The sequence below is a fragment of the Camelus bactrianus genome, chromosome 35, assembly GCF_048773025.1.
Source record: "Camelus bactrianus isolate YW-2024 breed Bactrian camel chromosome 35, ASM4877302v1, whole genome shotgun sequence".
Classification (NCBI taxonomy): Eukaryota; Metazoa; Chordata; class Mammalia; order Artiodactyla; family Camelidae; genus Camelus; species Camelus bactrianus.
In genome coordinates, this window is record NC_133573.1 from 28,473,651 (window position 1) to 28,501,197 (window position 27,547).

The following is a 27,547-nucleotide window of genomic DNA, read 5'->3' on the forward strand; positions in this document are numbered from 1 at the left end:
ATAAATAAACCTAATTAACCCCCCCCCGAAAATAAAGTGGTAAAACAAAACAGACAACCAAAACCAAAAAATAAAATTTAAAAGGTGCAAAGATAAACCCCTGGGATTAAGACAAATCCCTGGAATTCTGAATGGGATTACCCTGAATCCACAGACCAATTTGGGGAAAACTGACATCTTAACAATATTGAATCTTCCAGTGCATGAATGTGTGCCTCTGCATTTATTTAGATCTTTCATTTATGTCAGCAACGTTACTAGTGCTAAGTTTTAGTTTACAGGTTGTGTTTGTTTTCTATTTGCTGCCATGACAAATGATGGCAAACTTGGTGGCTTAAAAGAACACAAATTTCGTGTGTGGAGTTCTGGAGGTCAGGAGTCCTAAATAGGTCTCACAGAGCCAAAATCAAGGTGTCAGCAGAGTTGCATTCCTTCTGGAGGCTCCAGAGGAGCCTCTTCCAGAATCCGGAGGCTGCCGGTATTCCTTAGCTCATGCCCACGTCACCTTGACCTCTGCGTCCACCCACATCCCTCTCTCTCTGACTCTGGCCCTCCGGCCTCCCTCTTACAAGGACCCTCAGGATGACAGTGACCCCACCTGCATGACTCCTGATAATCTCTCCATCTCAAGAGCCTGACCTCAGTCACATCTGCAAAATCGCTTTGCCACGTAAGTGAGGTAACCTGGACACAGGTTCTGGGATCAGGTTACGAGCATCCTTCCGAAGCCATCGCTCCACAGGCCGTGCAGGTCTTCCTCCAATAAGGTACTTCTGACACTGTCGTGCGTGGTGTTATATTGGAAATTAACTTGCAAATGGTTGGCTGCTGAGACACAAAAAATGCAACTGGTATTTGTAGCTTGATTGTATTAGCCTGGGTTCTCCAGAGAAACAGAACCAACGGGGTATGATAAAAGCTAAGAAGTCCCAAAATTTGATATGCTGGCTGATCCTTTACTAAGAGTTTCACATCCATTTAGTGAAGGACATGCTTTTTTCTTTCCCCATGTAATGTTTTTGCTCCTATTAGGTGTCAGGGTAACGCTGAATCAGGAAGAGGCCCCTCCTTTTCTGTTTTTCTATAAGGGCTTGCATGGAATTCATTTTATTTCATCAATAAATATTTGGTAGAACTTACTATTGAAGCCGTAAGTACCTGGAGTGTTCTTTGTGGGAAGGTTTTTGACTACCTTCCTTTAATAAATAAATACATATATTCAGGTTACCCATTTCTTCTTGGGGTGAGTTTTGGTAGTTTCTTTCTTTCGTGGAATTTATTCATTTCATCTAAGTTATCAAATTGTTACTCATAATATTTCCTAATTATCCTTTAAATGTCTGTATCATCAACAGCACCATGTATTCTTTAGTCCATATTATTTGTAATTTGTGTCTTTTGTCACTTAAAAAAATTATTGCTTGTTTCCCAAAACTACCTATTAGCGTCTGATTTTTCTCTATGAATTTTTGTTTCAGTTTCAGTGATCTGCTAATACATGAAGCATTGCCTTCATTCTGCGTCCTTTGAGTATTATCTGCTCTTCTTTTTCTACTTCCTTTACATGGGAGTTGAGGTCATTGATTTGAGGTCTTCCTTTTTCTTAATATAGGCATTCAACACAATAAATTTGCCTCTGAGCTCTGCATTAGCTGCATCCCACAAGTTTTGAAGCGTATCTTCATATTCTGCAGGTAAAATTTTCTGTCTCATCTTGTGACTTCCTCCTTGACCCATGTGTTATTTAGAAATGTTTTGTCGAATTTCCAAATGGTTGAGAATATTCCAGGTATCTTTCTTTTTTTTGTTGTTATTGAAGTACAGTCAGTTACAATGTGTCAGTTTCTGGTGTGCAGCACAATGTTCCAGTCTCGCATATACAGACATATATTCATTTTCTTATTCTTTTTCATTAAATATATTGAATACAGTTCCCTGTGATACACAGAAGAAATTTGTTTTTTAATCTATTTTTATGCATAGTAGTTAATATTTGCAAATCTCGAACTCCCAAATTTACCTCTTCCCAACCCCTTCCCCCCAGTAACCATAAGATTGTTTACTATGGCTGCAAGCCTGTTTCTGTTTTGTAGATGAGTTCATTCGTGTCTTCTTTTTTCTTTTTTTAGATTCCACACATAAGTGATATCATATGGTATTTTTCTTTCTCTTTCTGGCTTACTTCACTTAGTATGACGAACTCCAGTTCCATCTATGTTGCTGCAAATGGCATTATTTTATTCTTTTTTATGGCCGAGTAGTATTCCATTGTATAAATATACCACAGCTTCTTTATCCAGTCATCTGTCTCACACCCACCCACTCCACCATCTGGTCCTTGTGGGCATCTGGGCTTGAGATTCCTGGATAAATCTTGGATTTGCATTTTTAAAACCCTAAGGTTCTGTCACTTTGCCCCTTGGCTTCATCCTAAGTTATTTAGGGATGAACCAAAAGACAAAGGGGAAAGCAGGAGACTCTTGAAGGCTCTTCTTCTTCTTCCAAGCTCTCCTCACCCGGAGCTGAGACTAAGGAGGTAGATGGAGTTGGGGGGCAGGGTAGGGAAGAGGAGGGGCAGACACAGGTTGTGAAGATTAAGGAAAAGTCCCGAGGGTGGCAGGCCAGGCTGGGCTCTCAGGGGGGTGAGGGTCAGCTGGGGATTCCCGTGGGGCAAGTGGCCGTGGATCAAGAAGCTGACTCACCTGGGGCAGCTGGCTTTACGAATGTGTCATCCCAGTTGGCTGCTGTCCTGCTAACGGGAGTGACAGCAGAAGTGGGAACACTGGTCCCAGCTGCTGGGAACGTTCACCCAGGGTGGAGTTCCTATCCTCACCATCTGTTCCTGGGGCCTCCCTGTCCATCTCCTTAATGCCTTGGTGTGATGAGGAGAAAACAAAGAAAAGAGAACAAACTTTTGAGAAAAACAACTTGTTTTTCTGAGTTGCTGCCAGAGCATTTTACTGTGTGATACCCTACTCCCACCCAGAGTCTGGGCATTCAGATACGGATGGAGTGGAGGATGCCACGTTCCCGCTCTGCTCTTCCTGGGGCACCTCACAGGGGAAAAAGGTGCTTTCTGCCCTGCTCTGTCTCCTGCCCGCAGTGACCTGGGACGGACACTGCCTTTCCCTGGAGTCACTGCGCCCCCTTGCTTCTGGGATCTGTAAGTGATCAAGAATCGTGACTCTACTTCCTTAGTGTGGGTGTATTGAAACTTCGCCTTCAGTCATCAAAACGACCCCAGTGGGTTTCACTTCCCCAAAGTGGGAGCTCAGACGCCAATGGAGCTCCCTGCCGACCGACCCCACGCGGGTGGCTGGTACCACCTCACTCAGCCGGTTATAATCTTCGTATTTTTAATCTGTGACACCAGCCCTGGCTTCCCAACACATCTGGCACCCTGCCTTGGCAGACGGTTGGGCTGAGTGCCATAGATGACACTTCTCTGAACGCTTCAACTCTATCTTGTCCTCAACATTTTTAGCTCACAACTTTCTCAACATCCATCTTAGGTAGTTTACAAAGGACAACGTATGTATCACACATTGCATATCACATATGTAACCCTGACTGAGCATTTGTTATATGTCGGGAATTGTTCAAAATGCTTTCACTCACATTTAATTTTCGCAGCCTAAGGGGTAGGTCCTATTATCGCCATATGTGCAGAACTGGAGAGAATGTGGTTTCAAAGGCAATTAAAAAGTCAACATTCCAAACCAAATCAAACAAAAACAAACATGAAGACACGGAACAGAAGAGTGGTTACCAGAGGGGAAGGGATGGGGGAGGGAGAAACAGGTAAAAAAAAATGCCAACTGTACAGTAATGGATAGAAACTACATTTTTGGCGGTGAGCAGGCTGTAGGGTGCACAGAAGTAGAAGTGGAACATTGTACTCATGAAACTTACAGTGTTAATCACGTTACCTCAATAAAATAGAAAGTGAAAGTTCCAAAATAACTTCAAGTTAAAGAATAACGAAACTTGAAATGACTGTGAAAAACACACTCTCCTCCGGCATGTTTAAATCTTTAAAATTCAAACTCCATGCCATAGATTAATTTTTCAACTACAAAAGTGATGAAATTCTGGTTATGAGGCTGTGAATGAATATAATTGAGTCGTCAAGAAGTGGATTGGTCTCTTGGAGATTTTTTGCTAACAAAGACCTGTCATAGGGAAGAAAGTAAGGGGTGATTTTCCCCAAGAGCAGTCAAGCTTTTGTGTCCTAGAAGGTAGGGCTATCCCATCCCAGGGATGCAGTTTATAGATTGTTGATTTGCTTGGTGTTTGTTTCTTTGACTTCAGGGTACCAGGGAGGCTGACCCAGTTTCTGGAGGAAGACATCGGCTAATTCAGAGCATCTGCCGAGCTTGTCTGTGAGGCTGTGCAAGAAGTGTTGTGATGAGAATGGCGGTGGAGCCCCCAGAAGGAAGTCAGGTGGGTTTGCTGAGATCAGAGGCAGGAGGGTGGGTCTGGACAACGACCATCCAGAAATAACCAAGAAGACACAGTTCACAGGCCTCCCTCTACTTTTCCTGTCAGAACCCAAGGGACAGGAAGAGAATCATTGGCCACTGGGGAGGTGGAAAGGAGTAAAGGGAAGAATGATAATGGATTGTTGTTGGTCTTGGCAAGTGAATGCCTGGAGCCAGACAGGAAGATTTACACAAATAAGAAAATGTACTTTTTATGCTTAGAGCCAATGTTTGTCTTTCTGCTCTTTGGCAAGACTCCTTAGGCGAGTGGACTAGTTTCTTTCAGTCTCTCCACCTTGGTTTTACTGCCTGGGTTTCCTCAGGTTGGCTGCAGCAGCTGGGTACTTTTCGCGGACAGGACAGGCATCTCCAGCCTCAGTTCCCAAGTCGGTATCTCCCAAAGTCAAGTGCGCCCTCCCACGGTGAACGGTGGGATGCACCCCCCCAACCTCCCCAGTCTGGGAACTGGTTACGCCTGGTTCCTAAATGCTCCTGGAGTCTTCCTGCTGCCCTTCATGAGTCTGGAATTACCATACGGCCCAACAACTCCACCCCTGGGTAAACACTCAAAAAAACCTATGTGTACACGGAAGCTTATACATGAATGTTCATAGCAGTGTTGCTCACAACAGCCAAAAACTGGAAACAGCTCAAATATCCATGAATTGCTGAAAAAATAAACAAAATGTGGGATGTCTATTTAGTGAAACATTATCCAGTCACAAAGAGGGATCAAGATACACCCTAAAACCATGGATGATGAACTTTGAAAAAGTGATGCTGACTGAGAGAAGCCAGATGCAAAAGGACATATTGAATGAGTCCATTTTATGTGAAATATTCAGAACAGGCAAATCTGTGGGGAAAGAAAGATGGGAGGTTACCAGGGACTAAGGAGAGGAATGTGGGAGTAACTCCTAAAAGGTACTGGGTTCCTTCTGAGGGTGGTGGAAATATTCCAGAATTCAATGGTAGTGATGGTTGCACAGTATCTTGAATTAAAAAACCCTGAATTATATGCTATAAAATAGAATTTCCTGTTATAGGAATTACATCTTAATGTAAAAATTCAAGATCTTAAAGCAAGAAGGAGGAAGGGGGTGCAGAATAATCCATTAGCCTTGGTCCACACTCTCCCCTTCTAGGTGGCTCAGTGTGACGTTACCCTCCCATTGTGAGGTTCCGCTGCCTGTCCCCTCCCAGAGGACCACCCGAGGCTGAAAACCCCACTACCAGGCATCATCCTTCCTGACCTCGCAGCCTTGTCCTCAACTGCAGCTGTGCTCAGAGCAGTGACCATTGACCAAGCTCCCAGCCCTGTAAGGGCCCTCTGATTTAGGGCCCCTGAATGAACCCCCAGGGCAGGAATCCAGCTGCTCTGCAGCCAGGTCATTTCTTTTGGCCTGAGAAGATGGGCCTTGGACTTTGTTCTCAGAAATAGAGAGACTATATTGCTATAGGAAGAAGTGTGTCACCCCCAAAAGATGGGTTGAAGCTGTAACCCCCAGCAACTCAGAATGTGCCCTTACTGCACACAGGGTCTTTACAGAGGCCGTCAAATTAAATGAGGCCATGAGGATTAAGCAGTGGGGGCTCCTCATCCAATGACTGGTGTCCGTTTGAAAAGGAGAAATTTGGACAGAGACACACACAGAGGGAAGGCAAGGTGAAGACACCAGGGAGACGCCAGGTACCTAACGGCAGTGATGCCTTTACGAACCCAAGAGCAACCAAGAATCACCAGCAAACTCCAGAAGCTGGAAGAGGCAACAAGGACCTTCCCCCAGTGCCTTCAGAGAGAGCATGGCCCTGTGGACACCCGGATCTCGGCCTCCTGGCCTCCAGAACTGCGAGTCAGTTCCTGCCGTATTAAGCCACCTACATTTTGGTACTTTGTTATGGCGGCCCCGGGAAACTACCACCCGTTCATAAGCACAGGGTTGTTGGGGTGCGAATGGCAGAAATTCACGCGTGTTAAAAAAGCAGCTCTATGTACCACTCACAAAAAGGAACAAACTACTGACACACAGCAACTTGCATGCATCTCAAGGGCATTACACTGAGTTAAAAAAAAAAAAAAGCCTAGAGGGGAGAAACTGTGTGCTCCCATTTATTAAACGTTATTCAAATGACAAGATGGTAGAGCCGGAGAAAAGATCAGTGGTTGCCAGGGCTTAATGAGGGTGAGAGGGGAAGGCGGCTGGGACTCAAAGAGCAGTAGCGCCAGGGGTCCTGGGGACAGAGGGTTCCGTGTCTCGGGAGCAGTGGTCACAGACGTCTCCATGTGTGACCAGGCTGCACAGAACTACACTCCCACACTCCGGCGAGTGCGTGGGAAACGGACGCCACCTGGGTAAGGCTTGTGGGTTGCATCGATGACAGTTCCCAGGTTGTGCTGTCGTTTGTCCTGGAGTTATTCAAGACGCCACCACTTGGGGGAACGAGACTGAAGCCCAGAGACGTCCCAGCTTGCCTCATTTCAGTCCTAGGACTGGGGGTTTCTGCTTGTGCCTCCGCAGTTTTCTCATCACACACCCGCTTCTCAGTAATGTCAAGCTTCACTGGAGACCCCAGGAAAGGAAAAAAGCCACCTGCAAAGCAGCAGGATGGGCGATGAGGCCGACTCCTCCACGGCAAGGAAGTAAGGCACCAGGTGGATAATCGTCGGGTCCGCCCGCCCACGGGCCCCTTTCAAACACTTTAAATTTTCTCGGGGAAGAAAGGTGCAGCTGGAGTCAGACGAGAGGCGGTGCAGGGAGCCGGTGAGGTCTTGGCAGGCGCCCTGGGCTGCGCTCCAGCTTCGCGCGCACCGGGCAGGTGCCCCGGCCAGCCGCGACGCGGAGACACCCCCGCTGTCACCCACAGTCACCAGCCCGGACCGGCGGGGCGCAGGGCCACTTGTCCGCCAGCTCCTGGTCGGGGACAGTCGAAGTCAGAGCGACAGGTGAAGACAAGTGAGGGGAGGTGACCGAGTGGAGGCGAGCCGGGTGTGACGCCCACCAGCCGTTTTGATGGGAAGGAGTTTGCGTCTCGACAGCTTCGCCCACTCCCTCGGCGCGGGGACCCGGGGCGGAAGGGACTGCTGGGGTCACCAGGAGCGAGAAGGGAAAGGCGGGGGAGGTCCCCGGGCCTCCGCAGGGCACAGTCCGGGTCCCCGTCCCGCGCGGCCGGCGGAGCTGCGGGGACCGGGCGGCGGCGCGGGGGTCACGGTGCCGCCGGGTCTTTTTCCAGGGGAGGGAGTGGGGATGCTGAGTCACGGATCTGTCACCGCGTCTCACCTCTCTCCAGCCCTCGGGGGCCAAAGCAAAAGCGAAAGCGAATGCGGCTCGCGGGACGGCTGGTCCCGGAGCTGCGGCCGCCGCCTCCTCCCGGGCGGTGGACATCTGCGCGCGCCGGCGGCGGGGCGTCCCGACCCGGGCGAGTCCGCGAGGCGGCGGGCGGGGGCGCGGCCGAGGTCAGGCCATGGCCGGGCCGCTCCGGGGCTGCGGGGCCGGCGCCCTCCCCGCGCTGCTGCTCCTGCTGCTGCTGCTCGGGCCGCTGGCGACGCGGGGTAAGGAGCGCGCGGCTGGCGGGCGGGGACGCGGCGTCGGGCAAGGGGCGACCCCGAGGACGCGGGCGTGCGCCCGCGCGCCGGGGACTCGCGGAGGGACGCGGGGACGGTCGGCTCGGGGCCCCGCGCCCCACCGCCCGGCTCGCCTGGCCACCCAAGGCAGGGAGCGAGTGGCCCGGCTTTTCATTCCACTTTTGCCCCCATTTCCGAGGCGAAGGGAAGAAGCCGGGCTTTGCAATGCGGGCTGTGGGTTGGGAGTTTCACGGAGGTTCCGAGAAATGCGTGAGGCCCCCGAGGAAGGCGGTGCGCATGCCAAGCGGCAGGCAGTCCCCGCGGGGTCCGAGGAAAACCGCCCATCTGTTTACGTGCAGCGACCGCGTACGGACGGCGCGCGTCCCGGAGGAGAGAAGACGTGTCGGCAGGTTGCGCCCCGGGGGGGACCTGGCTCCGACTCCGGCGTCCTCAGAGTTAGGAAACCCCGAGAGCGCGCGGGGTGGGGGCAGCCCGGAGCCCGCGCTCCCAGGCGCAGCGGGGAGAACGAAGTCGGCGAAGGCCGGGCGCGTTCGGGAAGAGTGAGTCGCACACATGTCATCTCAACAGAAGACTCGAATGAGTGTCCCGTAGGTTGTAGGTTTTCCCAGGAGCCAGACAAGAGGGGGGAGAAAGGAGATGGATCTGGCTCTGTCCCCTCTGGCGCTCCTTAATCTTTTTACAACCAGGGAGTTCTCTGAGGACCTGATGAAAGCAAGGAACCCTTCCCCAGAAAATACGCGAATGCGCATACTGACAAAACTTGCCACAAAGACCAGCCATGGACTCTCCAGGAGATAGTAATCCCACGATGTGTGTGTGCGTGTGTGTGCGTGTGCGTGCGTGTGCGTGTGCGCGCGTGTGTGTTTACGGCAAGACTCCTAATAACAGTTCACATCTAGTGAGGCCAGCTGCCCACTTCTCCACAGGAGCCATCCATCACAGTAGCTGCCGGCTGGCTTGGTGTGAACCCCAGAGCTCTGCAGGCTTTTGCGAAGCTTTATTTCCCCGAGGCCGTTAGCCCTTGTCCCGCATGACCCCTGGGGAGATGCCGGGATGGCCCGAGCGCTGGGGCGACTCTGGTGGACCGTGTGAGAGTGGAAGGCAGCTTTAGTCAGAAGCCAGCAAAGGGGAGCCTTCTGCTTCAAAGCGCAGAGAGGAACACCGCATGCAAGCTCTCTAAAGTTCATCCAAGATAGCGCAGCTCTCTGACCTCACTAAGGCATCACTTCCATCTTTTTTAGCTCCTGCTTTTGCTTACTTTTTCTTAACCAGCTCTCTTGGGGTACAGCTGACAGATCACAAGCAGTCTACATTTAAATTGCAAAGTCTGGTAAGTTTAGAGGTAAATCTGTACAGTTACGAAACCATCACCAGGACCAAGAGAGTAAACAGAACCATCACTACAAAAGCCTCCCCGTGTCCTGCACTATCCTGACCTCCCACTCCGCTCTGTCTCCCAGGCATCCACCGTCTGCTTTCTGTCACTGTAGGGTCATTGCATTTTCTAGAACTTTATAGAAACGGAGTCAGGGTGTACTCTTTCTTGCCTGGCTTTCTTTTCACTCATCATAATTATTCTGAGACTTCTCCAGCCATGTAACTCATACGAACAGTTCATTCTTCTTTATTACCAGATACTATTGTATGGCATAGATACTGCATTTTTTTAATCCAATCACTTGTTACTGGATATGTATTTGGATTGTTTCTGGGTTTTAACTATTATATATAAGGCTGTTATGAACATTCACATACAGGTTTTATGTGGACATAGGTTTTCGTTTCTCTTGGGTAGAGAACGTGGCTAGAAATGGAATGGCTGGATCACATGACATGTGTATTTAATTTTTTTTTAAAATGCCAAACCCTTTTCCAAAGTAATTACGCTCTTTTACGTTGTCCCCAGCAGTGTGTGAATTCCAGTTCCTCCACATCCTGGCAGAGCTTGGTACTGCCATTCTTTTTTTTTTTTTTTTTTTTTTTTGACTTTAAAAACAAATTTTTTTTCCAGCTTCACTGAGATATATGTAACTGATGTATCACATTGTGTACGTTTAAGGTGCACAAGTGTCCACATTGTGACATGCTTACCACAATAAGATTAGTTAACACATTCATCATCTCATTTAGTTGCCAAAAAAATTTTTAGGTGCATGTGGCTGGTCTTTTTCATTGTTCCTGTTCTAACGGATGTGTAGTGGTCTCTCACAGTTCAATTTGCATTTTCCCAATAACATGATGTTAAGCATCTCTTTTTCTGCTTCTTTGCCATCAAAATGTCTTCTTTCGGTAACGTATCTGGTTAAACATTCTGGCCTTTAAAAAACGAAGTTGTTGAATTATTAATGAGTTTTGAGAATTCTTTATCTGTTCTGGATACAAGTCCTTTATCGGATATATGCTTTATAAACATTTTTCTCAGAGTCTGTGGCTTGACTGTTCATTCTCATAACAGTGTCTGATGGAGAGCAGAAAATTTTAATTTTGATGAAGTTCAACTTCATAATTTGTTCTTTTATGTATTGTGCTTTCAGTGTCATATCTAAGAAATCTTTGCTTAACTCAGGGTTACAAAGGTTTTCTTCTAGAAGTTTTATAGTTAGGATTTACATTGATGTCTGTGATTCATTTTGAGTTAGTTTTTCACATCTTGTGAAGTATGGACTGAAGGTTTTGTATTGGTTTGGTTTCAGGTTTTATTGCATATGGATATACAATTGTTTCAGCACCATTTGTTGAAGAGACGATCTCTGCTGAATAATTCAGACACCTGTTTTGAGCGTCAGCTGTTTATATGTGTTAGTTACTGTAGACATTAGTATGTGAAAATCAATTCTATTTCTACACTTTAGTACTGCATAATTGCAAATTGAATTTTTTAAAAAAGCAAAATCATTTGCAATAGCATCAAAAAGAATGAAATACTTAGAGGTGAATCTGGCAAAAGATGAGAAGCACCTGCTGAACATCACAAACCACTGCTGAAAGGAATTAAAGACAATCAAGTCGTGATATGTTAGGTTCATGGATTGGACAAATCAGTATCATTAAGGTGTCAATTCTTCCCAAATCAAAAATTCCAGCAGGCTTTCTTACCGAAATTGACAAACCGGTTCCCAAAATTCACATGGAGACACAAAAGCCCTAGTATAGCCAAAACAACTTTGAAAGAGAACTGAGTTGGAAGACCAGCGCTTCTGACCGCGAGACTTACAAACTTACAGTGACCAGGACAGCGTGGTATAGGTGTAAAGATGGACAAAGGGCTAACAGAACACAGGGTGCCTGATGTCTTTATGTGAGCTTGGAAGGGAAGAGGATACAGATGATTAGATTTGCTACTTGGTGGTATGATCCAGCTCAGAAATTATACAGAGCAGCTCATTCCTTATGGCTAGCTGTGTGAATGGCACAATCTCAGATCTGTTCCTGCTAGTTTACAGTGCTCATAGACACAGCAAGCTGTTGTCATCTGTTCTTACTCAACAGGCCAGATCTGGAGGGGAAACTCATCATCTTGGGTACGAGGTCATTTGCTTCTTAAAGATCCTCATAACCTGAAAGGCTGCAGGTGATTTGCCAAATGCAGCTAGAGAAGGCGTGCTTTGAAGATGAATATTCCTGCTCACCAGTTTGGGTTTTGTTGCACAGGGCGCTGCTGTACTTGAGGGTGGTTGTAAACTTTACATCTCTAAACATGTTTTAAACCATTTTGCAGAATTCTGGGCAGTTTTGCCAAAACCTCCCCCCCCCCCCAATCATTTTTATTTAGTTATTACTGCTTTGTGCTGCTACTGAGAGCAAAATAGTGATAAAAACTTAAATGCACAAATATGAGATTGTTGAAATCAACCTAAATTTTCAACACTGGAGGATTGCATAAATAAAATGGGGTTGCTTTCAACAGTGTGTATCATAAGGTTCAGTTTTTACCAGAAGATCTAGAAGTTGTCGTTGAGTAAATAGAGATATTATAGGTCGTGTGTGTGTCTCTGTGTGTAGTTGTCTGCCTTTTCTTACTTTTCTGTCATAACTAGAATTGCTTTTGTAATAAAAGGAAATAAATAAAACTAGAAAAGAAATAATGCAAAAAAGATCTAGAATTTTGGAGGGCTTTTTATAATTCATTTTTAATTAATTATAGCTGATCTTGTTTGGCAGTGTTTTCATGGCTTTATCATTTTTGCAGATTGCTCCAAATTGGGTAAAGTCGTGTACGTAACATTTGTGCATTCGACGCATACATTTTATAATCATTTACAATTTGTTTAAATAATTCCTTATTGCTAGAGCTGTTTGTAGGCTTCCATTACCTCCGAGTGGTTGGATACTTAGGTTGTTTCAAAATGTCTGATGTTCTAAAAACCACAGAGTCGGAATAACTGGATGAAAATCAGCTCTATAGAACAAAAAAGGCAAGGGGATACCCCTGAAAGTCTCTTTAAAATGGCAGAAATGTTTGAGCATATTCTTTTTCAATCAAATCATCACATTGACAAGCTTGCATTGGGCTAAATCACTTTTGTTGAATTGGTTTTTACCAAATAGTGGGTTCTTAAGTAAATAAATGTATAAAATCCCCTAGTTACACTCTTGGAGTCCCACGCATGTTACTCATTATACATGACCGGTGGTATTTGAATGTTTCTACTTGGAAAGACTTGATTTTCTTCTGCGCAGTGGGGAGCTAATTAAGGGCTCCAACAGGGGGAGATACGATCAGAGCTACATGGCCAAAGGGTCAGGGAGCAGGAAGGCAAGCTGGAGACTTTTGCAATAGTTCCAGCAAGTGGTGATGAAATCCTGAACCAAGGAAGATTTCCTCTTGGGTCCTACAAGTCTAGAATGTATTTCATTCTTTCCCTGTTGTTGGCTGTTCAACCCTGTAGCCTTTCAAGTGTTCCAAGCCTTCAAAAGCCATAATTTAAGGACATGAACTATGATGAATCCACCTACCACGCAACAGGTGGGTTGGGAAACTCAGCAAATGAGACTGAGAGAGAACAGAACTGATGGATTAAGGGCAATGACCTGGGGATGGAGGGCACTCACACTGAGTGCCAAAAGGAAATGTGTTGGCTCTGCTGGCATCTCAGCTAGAAGAACAATGAAGGAAAATGGATAAGTGCAGACACAGGGGCCTCTCTGCTTTTGATACATCAGTGTCACAATGAGCTTCTTGAGGGAGGAAACCACATTCTATACTTACCTGTATCCCACCACACTCAGCACGCTGTGGGTGTTTAAATGGCAGGGTCGGAGGAAGAAAATATTGGAATGGATTCGACTTTCCTTAAAGAAGGGAGGGGGCCTGCTAACCTGGTAACTTTTGAACTCTGGATGCAAGACCAGGCCAGAGCTACTTACTCATATTAGACTGTGTAAACTGGCTTGATAAAGAAGTCCGAGTCACGGGCTCTGGGGAGCAGACAGAGGTGTGGCCCTACACAGCTATTTTGGTGACTTCATTTAAATGAATGTTAGGACTTCTTATATATGGTTTCTGGCTACTTAAAAGGGTTTTGAAAGTCCCGGAGTCTTACATTTCCTCCCACTTCCATTCCTTCGTCCATTCCACTCTATGGATTCATCAGCCATTAACAAACTTCTGAAAATACCCATCACATACTGGCTTTGGCGCTGTGGGAGTACCACAGGAATACATTCACCACCTTTAAGGAGCTTACCGTATTGTAAACAAGGTGAGGCTTGCTTACACTGATTATCTAGGCAACAGTGTGATGAAAGAACATACAGCTAAGTTATCAGTGAAGTACCAAAAGATGTGACTAAGGCCTCTGAAATGAAAGGTGACCGATACAATCAAATGTATTAGCTCCAGTGCACTTGTGAGAGAGTCTAGCTTTGTAAAGTCAGTTACTGGCCATCATGCGGCTGGATGGATTGGCTGCAGAATATTGATGCCCTTGGGTGTTCATATACCAATTATTGATGGATTTATCTACCCTTGAGGACTGTTGACAATGGAAAGCAGACTTCTTCTTTCAGCAAAATGACAGACTAGATATTCTGAAAAACTCCCCTGCTGAAAAAAACCCCCCGAAATGATGAATAATACAGAACAAACATCTATTAAAATCCACAGGCAGCAAAATGTTATCAACTGTTTAAAGCAAAAATAATAATAATGTGTTGTGGTGCTTATATGGAGAAGCAAAAGGTACGACAAAAATAGCACAAAGGCTGGGAGGAGAGAGGTGAAAGTATATTGTTCCGGTTCTGATGCTGTATGTGTGGCGTGGCAGAGCTTCGCTTGGAGGCAGACTGTATACACCCTAAAGCAACCAGTACAATAATACAACAAAGAGTTACAGTTATTTAAGACCACAAAGGAGATAAAGTGGAATCACTGAATTTCTGTGGAACCGTCTCCATAGAAAAACCCCATGAAATCTACAAAAATGCTGTTGGAACAAGTGAGTTCAGCAGAGTTGCAGAATACACAATTAATTTACATCTACCAATATATAAAATACTAGCAACAAAAAATTAGAAATTGTAAGAAAAATGATGCCATTTGTGTTGGCACAAAAAATATGAAATACTTAGGAATACATCTGAAAAAAGATGTACAAAATTGGGACACTGAAAACCATAAAACATTTCTGAGATAAATTACTGAAGACTTAACTTCATCAAGAAGGACACCATGTTTATGGATATTGAGAAAACTCAATATTATTAAGATATAAGCTCTTCACCAACTTGACCTATAAACGTAATACAATTCCAAACAAGCTTCCAGTAGGCTTTTTTTCTTTTCTGGTTAGAAAATGATATACTGATTCTAAAACCCAGTAAAGAACCAAACTCAACTTTGAAAATGATTAGCAAAGTTAGAGGATTTATACTTCCTGACTTCAAGACTTACTACAAAGCTACAATAATCAAGACAGCATGGTATTGGTGTCAAGATGAACAAGTAGACGAATCTATCAATGGAAGAGAATAGCAAATCCACAAATAAACCCACATATACTTGTCCTAGCTCAGGATCTTGTGCCAGTACCCATGGAGGTCCACTGCTGCTGCTGCTGGATGAGGAGAAGGAAGCTTTTTCATGTACAAAACCTGTTAAGATACCAGGGAGAGGCTGGCTGACATGAAAGGAAGGAACAATATAACTGAAAGCTCAACCCTGAGAGCCAGGCTCACAGGGCCTTCCGAAGACTGGGGCTGGACTAAGACAACAGAAGCCTTCCCTGCCCCCACCATGTCCAGGCAAGCAAGCACCAACTAGCAAGCACAGTAGTCAACTGCTCACGGTGGGGCGGGCAAGAGAGTGCAGAGATAGTCTCCTGTGGTTTAGTCAGAGAAGGGCAAAAGATGAGGGTGGAGCAGCAACAGTGAAAAAAACCTTCGCCGCTCCAGTCCTCACCCTAAGCACAAGATAAGACTAGAAGAAGTTGAAGCCAATGGTATTCTGAAGGTAACCATAGCAACAACAAAATCCAAATCCAACTCAACAGCTGACTAGATTAACTCAATCCCCCCCACACACTGCGTCAGTTTAGCGGAAGCGTTCCCATTTTCAGGCATAGAAATTATCTCAGCTCTACATACATAGCTCAGCATTCAGTAAAAAATTATGAGACACACAAAAAAGCAACAACAACACAGTCCCACTATCAAGAGACAAAGCAATAACCAAGACTTAGCGATGACCCAGAAATTGGAACTGTCAGACTAGAAGTAAAGGAATGATCATTAATATGTTAAAGGCTCAGATGAAAAAGATGGACAGTGTTCACAAATAAAAGGGGAATTTCAGCTGAGAGGTAGAAACCGTAAGAAAGATTCAAAAGGAAATACTGGAGATTAAAAAAAAAATGGACATGAAGAAAGCCTTTGACAGGCTTATCAGAATACCTGACACAGCCAAGGAAAGAATTAGTAACCTTGAAGACAGGTCAATACAAATTACTCTAACAGAAACACCAAGAGAAAAAATAAGAGAGAAAAAACCACAGGACAGAGTATCCAAGAGCTGTGATACAATAGAAAACCATCTAATATATGTGTAACCAGAATTCCAGAAATGAGAGAATGAAGCAGAAAAAATATTTGAAGAGATAATAGTTGAGAATTTCCCCAAATTTATAAATGATATTCAATCACAGATCCAGGAAGCTCAGAGGATAAATGCCACCGCCCCCCCCCCCGAAAAATCCCTCCTGCCTAGACATATCATATTCAAACTGCTGAAGAGCAAAGATAAAGAGAAATGATGACAAAAGAAAGATACATTATGCATGAGAATTACAACAGACTTCTCATCACAAACTATGCACGCCGTAAGGAAACGGAGTGACATCTTTATAGTGCTAATACAGAACAAAAACTGTCAAGCCAGAGTTCTGTAACCAGGAAAAGTATCATGCAAAAATAAAGCTTTATCTGACAAACAGAAGGTGAAAGGATTCATGACCAGCAACCTTGTGCTATAAGAAACGTTAAACAGAGTTCTCTAGGCAAAAGAAATACAGTCCTAAACAGAAATTTGTATCTACAAAGAGAAAAGCTCTGGAAATGGTTAAAATGGAAGAAAATAAAATATATTTGATCCTCTTCACCCCTCTGAAAGATGCTTAACTGTCTAAAGCAAAAATAGTAGCAAAGTATTGTGGGTTTATAGAATATATAAAAGTAAAGTGTATGACAGCAAAAAGATAGGAGGGAGAAATTGTAAGTATGCACTGGTAAGGTTCTTAAACTATATGTGAGATGCTATAATACTATTTGAAGGTAGCCTGTGATAAAATAAAGATGTATATTGTAAACCTTAGGGAAACCACTAAAAATAATTTAAAGTGGTGCATATAATAAGCCAATAGTGAAGATAAAATGGAATAATAATAATCAATCCAAAAGCGGGCTGAAAAGGAAAATGAAAAATGATCAAATGGAATAATAGACAGTAACTAGGAAAATAGTAGGTTTAAATCCAACCACATCAATAATTATGTTCAATATAAGTGATCTAAACATACCAATTAAAAAACAGAGATTGCAAGATTGGATTAAAAAACAAGACTCAACCACATGCTGACCACAAAATACGCACTTTGAATATAAAGGCAAAAATAGGTTAAAAGTAAAAGGATGAAAAAAGATATGCCATGCAAACAGTAAGAAGAAGAAATCTGGAGCACATGCGTTAACAGCAGACAAGCATACATCAGAACGAGGAGTATCACCAGGGATAAAGAGCAACATTACACATAACAAAGAGGTCAGTTCACCGTGAAGACATAGAATCCTGTTTGTGTTTTCATCTACACAGCAAAGCTTCAAAGTCATAAGGCAAAAATTGATAGAACTGAAAGGAATAGAACATAAATCCATGATTATGATTAGAGATTTCAACACTACTCTCTCAGCAACCAATAGAACTGATATAAGGGGGGGTACAAGATTAGAACTTCAATTGGCATTTACAGAAGACCCTCCCTCCCCTCCAGCGACAACAAAATACACACTTTCTTCAAATTCATGTGGGACATTCACCAAGAGAGACCACAGTCTGGGCCATAAAGCAACAAATTTAAAAAGCTTTGAAGTTACACCAAGGATGGCCCTTAACCACAATGGAAGTAAACTGGGAACAACAACAACCACAAAACACCTCTGGAAGTCAAAAACATACAGGGAAAATTAGAAGGTGACTGTGCAAGCCTAGGGAAAAGTTCAGAAACACTTGAGAAGATCTTAAGTTTACACCTCAGTCTGACCTTTGGCACACAGACAGCCCACAAAATTTTGTTCAATTACAAAAAAAAAAAAAGAAGTAAACCCTAAGGTAGGGAGGAAACCTGATTTCCAGGGTCACCACATTATTAGATTCAAGCGTCCAGCTTCAACAAAAAGTCACAAGTTATAGAAAGAAAGAGGAAAGTATAACCCATTCAAAATATAAATAAATAAACAAACAAACAAATAAATAAATAAATATCAGAAATTGTTCCTGAAAAAGACATGATGGCAGATATACTAGACAAAGACCTTTACATAACCATCTTAAAGATACTCAAAGGACTAAGGGAAGATGTGAAGAAAGTCAAGGAAAATGATGTATGAACAAAATGGAAATACCAACAAACAGAAAAACCAAAAAAGAAGCCAAAAAGAAATTCTGAAGCTGAAAAGTACAATAACTCAAATGAAAATTTCACTAGAGAAATTCAAAGGCAGATGTGAACAAGTAGCAGAAAGTATTAGCAAACTTGAAGATAGGACCACAGAAATTATCAAGTCGGAGAAATAGAAAGAAAAAAGATTGAAGAAAATTGATCAGAGCCGAAGGGACCTATGGAAACCATCAAGAGGACCCACATATGCATTGTGGGAGTCTCAGAAGGAGAAGCAAGAGAAAAAGAAGCAGAGAGAAACACATCAAAACTTATGGGACACAGAGAAAGTGGTACTATGGGGGAAATTTGCAGCTATAAACACTTACACTAAGAAACAAGAAAGATCTCAGATCAACAACCTAACTTTATACCTCAAGGAACTAGAAAAAGAACAAAATAATGCCAAAGCTGGCAGAAGGAAAGAAAGAATAAAGGTCAAAGAAGAGACAAACAAAATAGAAAAATAGCAGAAAACCAATGAAACCAAAAGTTGGTTCTTTGAAAAGATCAACAAAGTTGACTAACCTTTAGCTAGATGGACTAAGAAGAAACAGCCAAGACTCAAACTCTAAAATCAGAAATGAAAGTGGGAACATTACCACCAATTTTACAAAAATAATGAGGATTATGAGAGTATAATGAGTAACTGTACTACCCAAAGTGATCTACAGATTTGGTGTAATTCCTGTCAAAATCCTAATGACATTTTTTGCAGAAATAGAAAAAAAAAAAATCCTAAAATTCACACGGACTCTCAAGGGACCCTGAGTAGCCGAAACAATCTTGAAAAAGAAAAGAACAGGAACACTCACACTTCCTGATTTCAAAACTTACTACCAAACTACAGTAATCAGAACAGTGTGGCACTGGCATAAAGACAGACATGTAAACCAATGGAATAGAATAGGGTGCCCCGAAATAAACCATTGCACATATGGACAAGTGATTTTTGACAAGGGTGCCAAGACCATTCAGTTGGGGAAGGCCAGTCTTTTCAACAAATGGTGCTGGGAAAACTGGATGTTCATATGCTAAAGAATGAACTTGTAATCTTACCCAACACATACATAAAACTTAACTCAGTAAGACCTAAAACAATGAAATGCTTAGAAAAAAAATAGGACAAAAAATTCACGACATTGGATTTGGCAGTGATTTCTTGGATGTGACACCAGAAGCACAGGTAACGAAAAAACAGACAAATTGGACTTTATGAAAATTTCAAAATTTTGTGCATCAACAGAGTAAAACTCAACCTACAGAATGGAAGAAAATATTTACAAATCATATAAGAGATTTATATGATATGAGATTAATAGCCATCTATAGAATCCTGAAACTCAACAACAACCAAAAAAAAAATCTGATTCAAAAATGGGTAGAGGACTTGAATATACATTTCTCCAAAGAAAATATAAAAATGACCAATGAGCACATGAAAAGATTCTCAAAATCTCTCATCACTAGGCAAATTAAATTGAAACTTTGGTGAGATATACCTCACACCCATCAGGATAACAGCTTCAAAAAAAGTAAGTATAGGCAAGGATGCAGAAAACTGGCACCACCGTCCACTGTTGATGGGAATATAAGTACAGTCACTGTGGAAAACAGTACGGCAGCTCCTCAAAAAGTTAACAACAGACGTAGTGCACGATCCAGCAATTCCATGTCTGCACAGACACCCAAAAGAAGGGAAAGTAGGGTCTCAAAGAGGTATCTGAACACCCACATTATACCAGTCACAGTAACTAAAACTTTACCCAGGTATCCATCAGGAGACGAACGGATGGTCAGAATGTGGCGTGAACACACAACGCCGTATTCTTCAGGCTTACAGAGGAAGGGGGTTTGGCAAAATGCCACAATATGGATTATGCCAGGAACATTATGCCAAGTGAAATAAGGCAGCCACAAAAGACAAAGACAGTTTTGAGCAGACTGTCTTTGCAGTCCCAAGGAAATGGCCGGTCTTGTGAGTCACCGTGTGGGGTTTGCGGTGAGCTAGGGGTGTTAGGCTCCCTCTCCCTTCTGAGGTTTCAGAACAGCCCGTGGCAGAGGTCCTCAGGCCCCCAGAGGCTGGCTGCTTGAATCTGTGATCCTGGACGCTCCCCCAGGCCCAAGACAACAACACTGTCAGCTCCAAAGAGCAGACGCGGCTTAATTTATGGAAGGAAAGGGCTAGGGAGGAAAACCCAGTTAAACGCACTCCCACCAACTAAATCTAGTCTTTGTTTATCCTTCTCCCCTTGGGGACCTCAAGCCTCTGATATTCCCTGGAGTCATTGTTCTGTGGCTGGATGGAGACTGGTCACCAGTGATGTAATGTAACCCAAGAGTCCAAAGGTCCAAGGTCGATTCAGGCTCCCTCGGAAGGAAGGAACATTTTATCACAGAGCAGAGTCTAGCCTTTTATGGGACTGTCCGTTCTGGTCCACTGTCAGATGTTTCCAGAGTTGAGTTTTATGGTCATTCCTCTCCTCCTCCCCACCCCTCCACCTCTAAGTATTTTCCCAGCCCTGTTAACAGACAGCAAAGCACCACAGATGCAGATTTAAGACTCTGATAGCAAAAATTTAAGATTTAACTCAAGACATGGTAGCGTGGTCCTGCCAAGGTAAACACACACACATGCGCGTGCCTATACACACGGAGTATTTTTGAGATGGAGGTGGGGAATCAGATCCAATTAAAAAGTATTAGAACAGAAATTCAGAAGAGCACATGAGGAGGAACCTGTAAAAGAAGCCCTCGCTGATGCAGTCAGTGCCGTGACCTGAGAAACGTATGAACAAGCTGTTACTTACAACTTCATGAGAAACCTTGAACAGGTGCCACAAAGTAATTTACAACATAACCTGCTGTGACGCCCAGAGACTCCTGTGCGCCTGTCACACCACGGAGCACCGTTTCTGGACCAGTAGCATCACTGTCACCTGGAACTTGTCAGAGATGCGGAAGCTCAGGTCCGCCCAGGACCTACTGCCTCGGGAACTTTGGGAAGAGGGCGCAGCGCTGTGTGTTTTAACAGGCCCTGCCAGGGGTTCTGACGCGCGCTCACGGCAGAGAACCACTGACAGCGCTCCAGAGCTGACGCGGCAGAGCAGGGGCCCCTGGGTGGCCGCGATGGACGTGCGCAGCCCACCAAAGGCGCGGGCAGGACCAAACGCAGGGAAGACAGAAGCACCACTGCTGGACCCGGGACTCGAGGAAGGAGCTCTGAAAGGTGTAGAGAGAGGACAGGAAAAGAGGAGAGGTCACCTTCAAACCACAATATGGGAAATAATTGGAGAACCTTTTCCTGACCGAAAGGTGATCGTGGCCTGAGCTGTCAAGGGCTCACAGAGTTTCCTTCAAGAAGAAAGAATCCTCAGAGACAGGGCCCCAGGCGCCATGCATCAGGTGCCTTTTTTTGGTTACTTCCTTACGTTTTAACTTACTTCTTCAGATACAGCCTCGGACTTACCGTGGATTTGCAAGGATGGTACCAAAACCTTCTGGAATAGCCTTTGCCCAGATTCACCAACTGTTTATATTTTGCTCAGTTTGCTTTACTGCTTCCTCCTCTATCTAAGTATCTGGGGCAGGGGGGTACAGCTCAGTGGTAGAGCACATGCTTAGCATGCATGAGGTCCTGGGTTCAATCCCCAGTACCCCCATTTCAATAAATAAGTAAGTAAATAAACCTACTAACCTCCCCCTCAAGAAAGAAAAACAATTTTAGAGGAAAAAAATTACCACTTAAGAATAAATAAATATACACACATTGATTATACACATGCATTTTCTCCTAAATTTGAAACTCAGTTGCCGTCATCCTGCTTTTCGATGTCTAAATATTTCGGTATGTATTTCCTAAGAACACCTTCTCTTCCATAGCTCCCTAAAATACAGCACTCTCACATAACCATGGCATGGTTGTCAAAATCAGGAAACTTAACCTTGACATAATGTTACTCTCTAATACTCAGTCTATACTCAGATTTCTTTCCATTGTCCCTTGATGTCCTTTTTAGCTGTTTTCTTCGTCATTCCAGATCTAAGCTGAGTTGTCACGTCTCTTTAGCCGCCTACAGTCGGGAGCATTCATTCCCTCTGCCTTTCCTGACCTTCCGTGATTGTGAATTCAGGCCACCAGTTTTTGAGACTGCCCCTCAGGTGAGGTGCACCTGGGGCTTCCTCGTGCTTAGATCCAGGCGTGGACTTTGGGGCGGGGCCCCCAGATGTGATCCCGTGTGCTCTCAGTGAACTGGATCAGGAGGCACAGGACAGCGGTTTGTCCCAGCGTGGGTGATGCTGCTTCCGAACGCGTGGTGAGGGGAGCGTTTGCCAGCTTTCTCCAATGCAAAGTTACCGTTTCCCCGACTGCAAGTGGTAACTCATTGTGGGGAGATGCTTTGAGACCATGTGTACCAGTCAGGATGGAGGTCCTAAGACTCTCAGAGGAGCAGAACTGGCTTATGCAGCTGTGGGGGTCGGTTCCCCTCTAAGTGAGGTGTTCTTTTCGTGTCTGGTGCCGGAGCCCCGGGGCCACAGTCCAGATGAGAAGATGGACATAAAGTGGCGGGAACCCCCGGAAGCTGTGAGGCTGAGTGGGAACCCATGTCGGTCCTTCATCATCACCTTCGAGACTCTGGCTTCCATGAGGGGTGTGTCCGGCAGGAGAAGCTGGTACTCCTCCTCACGGAGCTAGATACACGCCTGGCCCAAAGGTGGGAGACGCTGCAGAAAAGGGTCACAGGGCCCGAGGACCTGCTCGCCGCCCCAGTGAGCCAGCAGACAAGTGACCGCGCGTCAGCTCCAACAGCACTGCCTCCCGAGTGCATGGGAACAGGGGCGCTCCTTCCTTCCCTCCAGGGGGCACATAAAACGTTTCCCGTGTGGCGGCCTAACTGGGCACCGTGCGGGGAAGGGAGTCAAGGGCGTGTGCGTCCAACTTGGCTGCCCTGACGTGGGGCAGATCCACCACACCGTGTCGATATCCTGTTCCTCGTCAAACGTGGACCCACTCGCTTCGCGTCCATCGTTTCACTTCTTACTCCATCATCCTTCGTATACCCGTTAGTTAGCGCGTTACACTGTAAGGAGGGCTTTTTCCTCTCCCCGACTTAGTTATTAGTCCTTTATTTATTTGCATGAGTACAGACTTAGGGAGTTTTGTTTTATTTTGTTTCACAATCTGTTATTATCTTTGTTTTGACACTCAACTTGTCCCAGATTCGGCCAGCGAGAGCCGGTTCAACCTGGCCGCCCCATCCTTGACATGTCACCCTTATTCTTTAAGCACGACCCTCCTTCCTGGTACAGCCAGGTAGTCTAGGCGCGTCTTGGGCTTTGCCTGTCGGAGCCCTGGAATCAGCCCCTTCTCTGAGGAGCTGAAGTTTCTTTTAGGGGAGACCAAGGTCTGGGTGCTGAGTGTGTTCACTGCTAATATGTTGTTGCTTCCAGGCACTTTCAGAGGACAGAGCTAGTGCACACACACACACACACACACACAGAGAGACATGCACAGGGACACACTCACATAGACACACAGACCCACGTACACACGTACATGTACACGCATGTGTGCGCACACACACACACTGTGATTACACACTGACACCTCCAATCCCATTTCTCTTCCAAAACCACAGGGGCTAGCCTCCCTCTCCCCTTTTCCATAGTTGCAACTCCTTCCTCCAACAGCAAGAAACCTGGGTTAAGTTTTACTCATCAAGGACGACTGGTTCCCTGAAGGTATTAAGAAGAAAAGGGGAGATGACAGTGACTTCAGACCTTTGCCCTAGGAGTTCACAGCAGAGGTGGGCTTGGGAGGAAAAGCTACCGACACTCTGAGCAGTCACTGCTCACTCACTCAGCATCTGGCCCAGGGTGCTTTTCCCTTTAAAACACAGGTTCTCAACTGAGTGCCCAGCCCATGTCCCGAGAACACTCTCCTTATCAGTGTGTAAAATTCACATTGACAACAACATTGTGGGCAGAGGGATTTCTGGGAGGGGTACGACCGGCTATGAAGGTCAGGTTAAGACGAATTAAGTCAAGCCACCACAAAGACGACTGCGTGTTTATTGAAGCCGTGAGAACTTTGAAATATTGCACATGCAATAAACTTAGGCACTTATATACACAATAAGCTGTCCCACCCACGTAGCTGCCAGCCCTGAAGGATGAACAGATGAGTCGCACCCAGGCACGGATGCCCTGGCGCTGTGGCAATGATTCTTTATAACTCTTGTGAACACGGCCGCCATTGCCTCAACTTTTTAAATCCCCTCGAGTGACAGAGAGCAAATGTCTTATTTCAGACTGTGCCACCGACATGCAAAGCTGAGAACGACTATCCTTAAAAAGAAGAGAGTCTTTCCAGACTTAGAAAATATAGAACAATTTGCTAACAAAAATCTCAAATCCAAGAACAACACAGAAAAAAAAAAAAAACAGTGAAGACTGGGAGGGAGAAAAAAAAAACAGTGAAGACTGGGGGGCAAAAAAAAAAGGTGACCAAGGAAAGGTCTGTACAGTCAGAACATCATTTGAAATTCGAATCAGTGGATAAAGCTGAACTTGAGGACTACACAGCGAATAAAATTGGGAAGGGATTCAGGTGAACGAGGTACAACCCAAAGGCCAGGTGGGAGCGAGAGAGGAAGATACAAGGAAATCAGTCTAAAACAGCGAGATTTTTTTCTCTCTTCTGTTAACTTTGTTCATAGAAATGAGCAGGAAAGCAAGTTTATAGAAAACGCGTATGGTAAAATAATGATTAACTTATGAGCTCATTGTAAGGGAAGTGACAGTGTTTGAATCCACACAGAAGTCACGTAGGTGAAAAGAGGACATTGTCACCATCGGGGGGGAGTGATAATGGACAGCACGGTGCTACGCTGTAGTTTTTAAAATCTATCAGGTGTCATCTAACAGCCACTGGACCAGCCAGGGGGCTGACCAGCAGATCCACTGAGCATCTATCTATGGAGAGGTGCCACGGGAATGAAATGAAGGTGGAGGGCCGGGCAAACCCCAGGCCATGGGCTTTAGCCATCAAGTTTCACACCAAAGAAACTCTTAGGGTCTGAGTCTTGCTCAAATCCTTCAACGTCCAATGAGAAGGAGGGAGGGATTTTTGTAAGAAAACGTTCATTGTTCTAGCTCCGGCTCTTACCTTCTTTTGGGAACATTCTTCTGATAAAATGTATCTTTTTCTCTCCATGTGCATTTTGTCACATCCACAGTCTGCTGGGAGTGACTTGTGTCTTGTGTCCCCAAAGGATGTCCAGAACCTCCCCCCATGGCCTTAACAAGTCTTCTCAGCTTCAGTTTGACCCTAAGCTGCCCTCAGTTGCCCAGAGAAAGGAAAAAAACTCCTAATTCTAGGATCTCCAACATTTCTCACATTCATTTTGCAGGAAACGTTACGTATTACAATAAAAGCAGTAAACACCCACCCTGGGTGTGGTGTAGCCCTCTCTTGCCCCGTGGTCAGCCAAGGTTCCTGACTGCCCGTGGTGGGGTACTTTAAAGTCCCCTCCTCCATTTTTAAATTATGAAGCATTTTGCATATTTAAAACAGTATATAACATATACACATGGCTGGTGTCTGCCAGTCCTTACTGGTGGCCAGTGGTCACCCCGTCGGGTCCTGATTAATACCAGCAGGTATCCTGATCTGTCAGTGTCTGAGGGGCACTGGTTATTAGGTATTTTGATTTTATATATGTAATAATAAACACCAGTGTACACACCAGCTGAAGAACAGAGCATTATAAAAAACTTCAAAAGCATTTTTAACAAGTAAAAACATTTGCACCATGAAAAGTTCAAAAAGGTGAAACGACATCAATCTTATCTCTCAGCTGCCTCGCCTCCAGCATATTCTAACAGTTTCTCGTGTATCCTTTCAGAGATTTTTACGTACAGACCAAAAAAAAATTGGATACAGGTATGGCTGCTCCTTTCACTGAGGGCAGCATGTAACTCAGAGGGTTCTGTTCCTGTTCTTCGGAGCCTGACGGTGCTCTCTGGGAGATCTCTCCACGTCAGGGCAGCAAAGTCATCCTCCGCCTGCGAAGAGCTGGGCGGCACACCGTGGTGCGGTGGTGCTGTGGCGCACACTGTGATTCACTCAGTCTCCACTGGGGCCCCACGAGGTGACTTCCAGATGCTGGCTGCTGTAACAGGGGACTTTGTACACACTCGCTTTGTAAAGACGCCAGTGCGTCCTGTAAGGCAAGGCCTTAGAACTGGGATTGCTGGGCTCAAAGGTGTGCAAGTAAGTGTTGTGACCGCATCCCGCGGGAGCACGCACACAGCCCTGGGACGGACCCCCAGGAGCAGAACTGCAGGGCCAAAAAGCACGGTACTTAACTGCACACGTGCTCTCACCACGGGCTGCCCGAGCAACGTGGAAGTAACAGTGTACGAACCAACTTCGGGCCCCCTTCCAACTGGGGGGCCGAAAGTGCGGCTGTGCATTTCGACTTTACATTGCCTTCGCTGTGAGTGAGGCTGAGAATCTTTCTATATATGTAGGAGCCGCTTGCCGCTTCCTTTTCTGTGAACTGCCTGTTTATGTCTTCTTCCTGTTTCTCCATAGGACTGGCAGTCTCTGAATGGATTTTCAGGAGCTCCTACTGCGAGAGAAGCTAGCCCTACAGGATAGGAGATGCATTTTCCCCCCCTTTTTGTCATTTGTCTTCTGACTTTCGTTGAGTTTCGCCCATGGAAAGGTGCTTGCTTTTTCACGCTGGCCGTGTTACTTTTGTCAACATCAGTTGCCTCGAGGGCGGCACCAGTTCTGTGCTGACTCACTGGGCAACTGGTCTTAGCAACCGGGCAATGGTTTGTTTGAAGGCTCCGTAGCGCAGGGCAAGCTGTTCCTGTTACGGGCCAGAGAGTAAATAATCTGGGTGCCTGCTGCAGTAACGCAGCCCCACCGTTGCAGTGTGAAAACAGCCCCACCGTTGCAGTGTGAAAACAGCTGCCGGCAACGCATATGTGAGTGCATAAGGCCGTTTGCCAACAGAACTTGTGACTAAAGTGGATGGCGGGCTGGATTTGGCCCCTGGGCCCTCGTTGGCTCACCCTCTGGCACAGAGGCCATCAGGGGCCCTTCCTCCTCCAGGGTGTGACGCCGACGGCCCCTGTGTTGGGCCCCTCCTCAGACTGCCCTCCTTGGCAGAAAGATTACTTCCCTCACTTCGCTTGCCCGAGTCCCAGCTTTCTTGCTGTCCCCGCAGCTCAGCGGAGACTCCTTCACGCTTCCCCACCTGGAGCCCCAAAGCCAGCTCCCCAGGCGGCTGTGGGCAGTCCACAGAGTTCCCTGCTTTACA

General features: G+C 45.4%; 2 protein-coding genes across 10 annotated transcripts in view; one reads left to right on the forward strand and one right to left on the reverse strand.

Annotated features, from left to right (window-relative positions):
• Nucleotides 1-204: 204 nt before the first annotated feature.
• The window catches only part of FBH1 (F-box DNA helicase 1), an 86,695-nt gene continuing 59,352 nt past the window's right edge, over nt 205-27,547 (reverse strand). For 2 of the 5 annotated variants that reach the window (XR_012504191.1, XR_012504188.1), the window contains one exon: nt 20,769-21,434. The gene's annotated coding sequence lies outside the window, so the exon portion shown is untranslated. Of the gene's footprint in view, nt 2,873-20,768; nt 21,435-24,255; nt 27,095-27,547 lie in introns of those variants that run through there. The other 3 variants (XR_012504190.1, XR_012504186.1, XR_012504187.1) reach the window with 2 other exon arrangements.
• Nucleotides 6,922-27,547, forward strand: part of IL15RA (interleukin 15 receptor subunit alpha) — a 36,014-nt gene continuing 15,388 nt past the window's right edge. For 3 of the 5 annotated variants that reach the window (XM_074358173.1, XM_074358172.1, XM_074358170.1), the window contains exon 1: nt 7,346-8,031. In XM_074358173.1, coding sequence (XP_074214274.1) covers nt 7,944-8,031 — 88 coding nt within the window. In that variant the 5' untranslated portion in view covers nt 7,346-7,943. Of the gene's footprint in view, nt 7,123-7,345; nt 8,032-27,547 lie in introns of those variants that run through there. The other 2 variants (XM_010961887.3, XM_074358174.1) reach the window with 2 other exon arrangements.